At 37.1% G+C, this 7,619-nt stretch overlaps 1 protein-coding gene across 1 annotated transcript; it reads left to right on the top strand.

Moving 5' to 3' along the window:
- Window positions 1-985: 985 nt before the first annotated feature.
- Window positions 986-2,415, top strand: LOC126783198 (60S ribosomal protein L38). Its single transcript, XM_050508620.1, has 3 exons — window positions 986-1,096; window positions 1,899-2,082; window positions 2,235-2,415. Exons 1-3 carry the CDS (start codon window positions 1,094-1,096, stop codon window positions 2,255-2,257), a joined length of 210 nt encoding a protein of 69 aa, XP_050364577.1. The 5' UTR covers window positions 986-1,093; the 3' UTR covers window positions 2,258-2,415.
- The last annotated feature ends 5,204 nt before the right edge of the window (window positions 2,416-7,619 follow it).

Below are 7,619 nucleotides of genomic sequence, written 5' to 3'. Positions count from 1 at the left end.
CCAGTATAGCAAGGTAACAAGCAACATTAAGGATTAGTCAGACCATTGTGGTATTTGATAACAAATTCAGAAGCGGCTAAATCATTCCACAATGATCCATCAAAATTGATTTTGAAATAAGACCGAGCAATTACTCGCCACTTTATTGTGGCCAAGGGCCTTGAGGAAGAAGCACCAACGGATCTTGTACTAGCATTTAGGCAGTTTCACTTAATATTTGCAATTGCATATGTGATATGAAGAAGGCCTAGGATCAGACATTCTGAAGATTTTCTTATTCCTTACTTTCCAGATGATTGCCTTCCAACTCTAATTGATAAAATAGCAAGAAACACTTTGTTGAGATGATTGCCTTCCAACTCTAATCGATAAATGTCAAGAGACACTTTGCTTGACATGCCATAGTGAGATGAAAGTAGAACACAAATAAAATGAGGCATACATCTTTATCAAATAGCGCATGGTTATTTTATTTTTTTTACATGTATCAGAACCAGACTCATCACTTACTATAACATCAACGCCATCACTTTCTCCATAATTATAGAATGCAGTATCAATATTGACCAGTATCATCTCGATAGGTCAGATCTAGAGCTCTATGACTTCTCATTAATCTTGGAAATCAAACCTAATATTGAAAAGATGGTAACAACATTTAAACTCCGGTCAAATGCTGTTGATAATATACAATACAATGATCATTCTATCTCTAAATTAACGGTTGGGGTAATATTTTTTCATGTAGCGTTTGAAAAGAAATGAATTTCAATGAGACACTTACAGAACTAGTGTTTCGACCCTTGGGCAAGGAGTAAAACTTAATTTAGTGTCCAGCTATGGTTTTGTTCAATTCACATCTATACAAGTTCAAAATTGAAACAAAAGTGACAATTTAAATTGAAACTAAAGTGTAGTTATGGAAATATGGGCCGATGTGATAATAACAGCAAAGAAGTAGGGATAAAATTGGGAACGAGAAAGTTATAAAGAGTAGGGTTTCAGCACTATAAAAGTCTCCTCTTTGCAGTCGGCTTCAAGTCCCTCGCTCACAGAACTCGCAGCCTCCAGAGATCAAACCCGACCTCCCAACATGGTACGCGCTCTCTCGTATTTTCCGATTTCAATCTATAAATGTCTGATACGACGTATGGGGTTTAGAAATTTGATGATGAAATGCGACCAAGATTTAGAGATGAGGGTTTTATCATGCCGTAGAGCTTTGCGATTTGTGTGTGGCTTCAACATTTCATGTGGTTTAGTGAAACCTAATATTGGGTCTGTGCTGTGTTGAGCATTATGAAACAGTGGAGCTATTTTACCTCAATTTTTTATTGGCTTTACTGGTTGAAGCCCTGCAAGATGGGTTTTGTAGAAGAGAAAATCGAATTAAAAAAAATAAGGGTAGTGCTAATGGGTGTTACGGGGCTCAATTAGTGTTGCTGCCTTTTGTTTTCAAGCTGTAATTGGATGATATTGTGTTGAGTAAGCAATCCAGTATGGGCTAATAGAGTTATGGAGACGCAGTAGTCAAGTTGTGATCATTTAGACCATATGCTGATCTCGGATGCTTTAATTGTTATGAATCGTTCAGTTTATTTGATACAAAATTTCCTGGTCTCTTGTACAAAAGGTGTCTTTTGGGTTTTCAAGCTTTACAGTTTATTGGGATACCATAGTCTCTTTCCTGTACATGGCTATAGTGTGTTTAAATTTGAACTCTGAAACTGGTCCGTTACTCTTGTTTCTGTTTTCCTTGATTAAAGCTCTTTTCTGGTAGTAGCAACTGTTACTTTATTAATGTTGAATGTTACATTTGTAATAATGTCATAATCGTTTAAAGCACATAGTTGAGCGACCCCGTTGTCTGATCCCTGTTATCTTTTCTTTGCTAATAGCCGAAGCAAATCCATGAGATCAAGGATTTCCTCCTGACTGCAAGAAGGAAGGATGCACGTTCTGTGAAAATCAAGAAGACGAAAGATGCTGTCAAGTTCAAGGTTCGATGCTCCAAGTACCTTTACACGCTCTGTGTGTTTGATACTGAGAAGGCTGATAAGTTGAAGCAATCCCTTCCTCCAGGTATTCTTTAATAGTTTATTTGTTTCAATCACTTGGCGTTTGATCATTGTTTTGTCCGATGGCATCCTGAAAGCCATGCAATTTGTTCATGTTATGTTCTAAATCACTGACGTATACTGTACTGACTATTTTGTATTGTTTTCTTATTATAGGTTTGAGCGTTCAGGATCTTTGAAGTGGAATTGAAGTAGCAGTTCAATGAATGCCATGTAGCCTCTTGTCTTTGAATTCGAACGATAACGTTGGTGTTAGATTTTATTTTCTGATATGTGGGTTCATTATTATTAGACTTTATCTTGCGGATATATAATGGATTCAGTGCTGTTTCAGATTTGTTGGAAAGGTAAATCACTTAAATATATGTGTTGAATCTAGGCTTCCTCTAAAGCTTTAACATAGCTAAACAGTATCACATGGATGATTGTCTAGAGCTGCGATGTTGCAGCAGTTGCAATATATCTGCCTGCCTTGGGCTCCTGCAAGGTCTATGCAGATCATATACAGAACAGCAAGACTATGGGAGGCAATTGATTCTGCCTATGCTTTTTTGGGTTGGGAATTGGCCCTTTTTTAGCTTGTCAAGGGTACCGTTTGTTTGTCATATTTAACCATTAACTGAAGTCTATCCATCAATCATAATAGACAATGTGGAGTTGAAATGACATTAGACATTTGTAGGGAAATCCAAGTTTGTACAAATGCTTTAAATTCCCTAAACTAACGTCTTGGGACAAGTTGGATAGTCAATGACTCGCGTAACGTGGGAAATAGTGTTAATTCTATATTTATGTTAACGTTTCATTGCACATCTTTTCGTTCTTGGGTAGTTTGGCAGTCTTTTGTTTTCAATTTGACCTGGGAGTCCATGGCGGAAGTGAGAAGAACAAGAGCATAAACAGCCACAGTTGGAAAACAATGGTCAGATGTATTGGAATTGAAATCATGTACGAATTAGGGGTGGACACGGGTTTATTCGGTTCGGTTTTGGACAAAACCCATAATCCAATCCAAATTTTAAATTCGGTTCGGTTCGGTTCGGTTTTTTTATTTTAGAGACTGTGGCCCACAACCCAACCCAACCCGTACGGTTCGGTTCGGTTCGGTTTTTTTTTTTCGGTTTTACCCGTATGTAAAATACGTAATATTATATATTAATTTTAAAAGTATAAAATTTAACATAAAGATGAAAAATTAATAGTCTAATGATTATTTCATACCTAATTGACTTATGCCTCATCATTTAGCCCGTGGATCTGAAAACCTCGTCGAGGCCCGTAAGCCCGATGGGTTTTTACCCGAAAACAACACTATTATGTCATAAGGGAAGACCCATTACCAATATGCGAACACTAAAAGTCGTTTGCATATATGAAATCACCTAATTTTTGTCACCGATTGTGTGCGGTCGCACCAAAAAATTTCATTTAGCAAAGCCCCGGTCAATGAGGATTTTAATGTCAAAACGCCTTTTTTCTTGACCATAAGTATGGACGATCAATCAATATCCAAATCGGACGAAATTTTTACGGGTTCCCTAAATATATATACTAATCACATCTGCTGGTGTCGATCGACCATATTTCGAACTGGAGTTATCGATTGCTGAAGTGTCCACTAATGTATCATACATTTATATTAGATTTATAACAAAACTATCGCATTATGAAGCGACTATATGAAGTAAACTTTTAGGGATCGATCGACACCATCCGATGTGATCAGTATATATATTTAGTGACCATGTAAAAATTTCATCCAATTCGGACTTAGTTTGACCGTCAGAATTTCCGGTAAACTGAAAACACCACTAATTTGTCCTAAAGGAGAATCCATTACAAAGATGCGAGCGCCGAAAGCCGTTTGCATATCTGAAGTCACCTAATTTTTGTTACTTATCATGCGGGGTCGCACTGAAGAAATCTATTTGGCAAAGCCCCGGTCAATGAGGTTTTATTATGTGAAAACGCCTCTTTTTTGGTTGACCGTAGGTACGAACGGTCAAACCATGTCCAAAATGGACGAAATTTTTACGGGGTCCCTAAATATATATACCAATCACATCTGCTGGTGTCGATCGACCATATTTCGAATTAGAGTTGACGATCACCTAAGTGTCTACTAATGTATCATAACCTTTATATTAGGTTTAAAATAAAACTATCGCATTATGAAGCGACTATATGAAGGAAACTTCTAGGGATCGATCGACACCAGCCGATGTGATCGTTATATATATTTAGTGACCCTATAAAAATTTCATCCAATTCGGACCTTATTTAACCGTCAGAATTTTTGGTAAATCGAAAACATCACTATTATGCCATAAGGGAGGACCTATTACAAATATGCGAACGCCGAAAGCCGTTTGCATATCTGAAATCACCTAATTTTTGTTACTTATCATGCGGGGTCGCACTCAAGAAATCTATTTGGAAAAGCCCCGGTCAATGAGGTTTTATTATGTGAAAACGCCTCTTTTTTGGTTGACCGTAGGTACGAACGGTCAAACCATGTCCAAAATGGACGAAATTTTTACGGGGTCCCTAAATATATATACCAATCACATCTGCTGGTGTCGATCGACCATATTTCGAATTAGAGTTGACGATCACCTAAGTGTCAACTAATGTATCATAACCTTTATATTAGGTTTAAAATAAAACTATCGCATTATGAAGCGACTATATGAAGGAAATTTCTAGGGATCGATCGATACCAGCCGATGTGATCGTTATATATATTTAGTGACCCTATAAAAATTTCATCCAATTCGGACCTCATTTAACCGTCGGAATTTTTGGTAAATCGAAAACATCACTATTATGCCATAAGGGAGGACCTATTACAAATATGCGAACGCCGAAAGCCATTTGCATATCTGAAATCACCTAATTTTTGTTACTTATCATGCGCGGTCGCACTAAAGAAATATATTTGGCAAAGCCCCGGTCCATAGGGTTTCAATATGTGAAAACGCCTCTTTTTTAGTTAACCGTGGGTACGAACGGTCAAACCATGTCCAAAACGGACGAAATTTTTACGGGGTCCCTAAATATATATACCAATCACATCTGCTGGTGTCGATCGATCATATTTCGAATTAGAGTTGGCGATTTCCTAAGTGTCAACTAATGTATCATAACATTTATATTAGGTTTAAAATAAAACTATCGCATTATGAAGCGACTATATGAATGAAACTTCTAGGGATCGATCGACACCAGCCGATATAATCGGTATATATATTTAGTGACCCTATAAAAATTTCATCCAATTCGGACCTCATTTAACTGTCAGAATTTTTGGTAAATCGAAAACACCACTATTATGCCATAAGGGAGGACCTATTACAAATATGCGAACGCCGAAAGCCGTTTGCATATTTGAAATCACCTAATTTTTGTTATCTATCATGCGCGGTCGCACTAAAGAAATATATTTGGCAAAGCCCCGGTCAATAGGGTTTCAATATGTGAAAACGCCTCTTTTTTAGTTAACCGTAGGTACGAACGGTCAAACCATGTCCAAAACGGACGAAATTTTTACGGGGTCCCTAAATATATATACCAATCACATCTGCTAGTGTCGATCGATCATATTTTGAATTAGAGTTGGCGATTTTCTAAGTGTCAACTAATGTATCATAACATTTATATTAGGTTTAAAATAAAACTATCGCATTATGAAGGAAGCAAGACGGCTAAATAATGCGCCTCTTATACATTAGGTCAATTAGGTTAGAAATTATGTGTGGCTGTGAGGCCGACCACACTATTTTTTTATTAAAAAAATAATAATAATGTAAAATTATAAATATGAAAAAATGATGTCGTTTTGTAACGTTGACCATTGACTTTGGGTTGTTCGGGTCGGTTCGGTTTCTAAGGGACTGAACCCAAAACCCAACCCAAATAGAATCGGTTCGGTTCGGTTTTTTTATTTTCGGTTCGGTTTGATTCGGGTTTCGGTTTGTTCGGATTCGGTTTGGGTTCGAGTTCGGTTTTTTTCGGTTTTCGGGTCAGTTTGTCCACCCCTAGTACGAATGCTTGCTTTGTAAGCTCCTCTCGTATCAATCTGAAGTACTAGGCTACTAGCAGTGCTTAGTGCTTGCATGATAAAATGTAGATTAACATCAAGGCCATGGACCAAGTTCTTTACACCAAGGGATCTGCAGAAATTTGAGTGCGTTTTTTTCCCTATAATTGCTATGCCTTAATTTAAACACAGCAATTTCGTTACATTTGAAATCTTAAGTTATCAGTTTGCCACTAGTAGAAGCTAAACAATGATTGTTGTGAACCTTTCATCTTAAATGATTCAAAATTTAATGGTTTAAAAAGGTGCAATTTAGCGTAATGCCATTGGCTCTCTAGTTCGTTGGGTGGAGATTTCAAGGTTGGTCGACATCCTGTTTCTATTGATTTGTTCTTGTAGTAGTTTTGTTTTGCTTCTGCACTTGGGGTTGAGGCGGCGATGCATGGCAACCTCCCTGCGCTTTCTACTCATAGTGGCAGCGTTGGTGGTTTGTGTCATCCTAGCAGTGGTTGCTGGTGGGATTTGTCTTCCTTTATGGACGCTTTGTTCTATTCTTCATGTGATAGGGTGTGAGTATGTAATAGCCATCTTGGGCTTATTATTAATGAACATTTAAAAAAAAAAAACAAAAGGTGCATTTTGGCTGTTCAAGCTTCACAGTTTATTGGGATACCATTGTCTCTTTCTCGTACATGACTATAGTATGTTTTGATTTGAAGCTCGTCTGAAACTGGTCTTTATGATACTCTTGTTTCGGTCTTCCTTGATTAGACTTTGCTAATAGTAGAACCTGTAACTTTATTACAATTGAATGTTCTTGTGAGTAAATTTGTGATAATGGTATAATCGTTTGAAGTGCATATTTGAGCGAGTGTGTTGTCTGATTCCTATTACCTTGTTATTTTTGCCAATAGTCGAAGCAAATCTATGAGATCATGGATTTCTCCTGACTGCAGGAAGGAAGGATGCACGTTTGTGAAAATCAAGAAGACGAAAGATGCTGTCAAGTTCAAGGTTCGATGCTCCAAGTACCCTTTACACGCTCTGAGAAGGCTGATAATTTGTGTCAATTATTTTGTTAAGCAATCCCTTCCTCCAGGTATTCTTTTATAGTTAATTTGTGTCAATTATTTTGGAGTGTTTATATAATTGTCCTGAAAACCATGCAATTTGTTCATATCATGTTCTTAATTAGCATACGTCTCTGTACTGACTGTTTTGTTTTGCTTTCTTATTATAGGTTTGAGCGTTCAGGATCTTTGAAGTGGAATTGGACTAGCGATTCAATCAATGCCATGTAACCTTTTGTTGTTGTTTTTGAGTTTGAACGATAATGTTATTGGTGATATATTTTGTTTCCTGATATGTGGGTTTATTAGACTTTATCTAGCGGATATATAATGGATCTGTTGAATCTAGGCTTCTTTTAATGATTTAGCATTGCTGTATGTTTCTTGGTTTCATCACATGTGTCACGGATGATCGTTTATAGTAGCTCAGTT

The sequence above is a fragment of the Argentina anserina genome, chromosome 2 (genome assembly GCF_933775445.1).
Source record: "Argentina anserina chromosome 2, drPotAnse1.1, whole genome shotgun sequence".
NCBI classification, from domain to species: Eukaryota; Viridiplantae; Streptophyta; class Magnoliopsida; order Rosales; family Rosaceae; genus Argentina; species Argentina anserina.
Note: the sequence above shows the minus strand (reverse complement) of the source record. Positions and strands in the feature narration are given on the sequence as shown.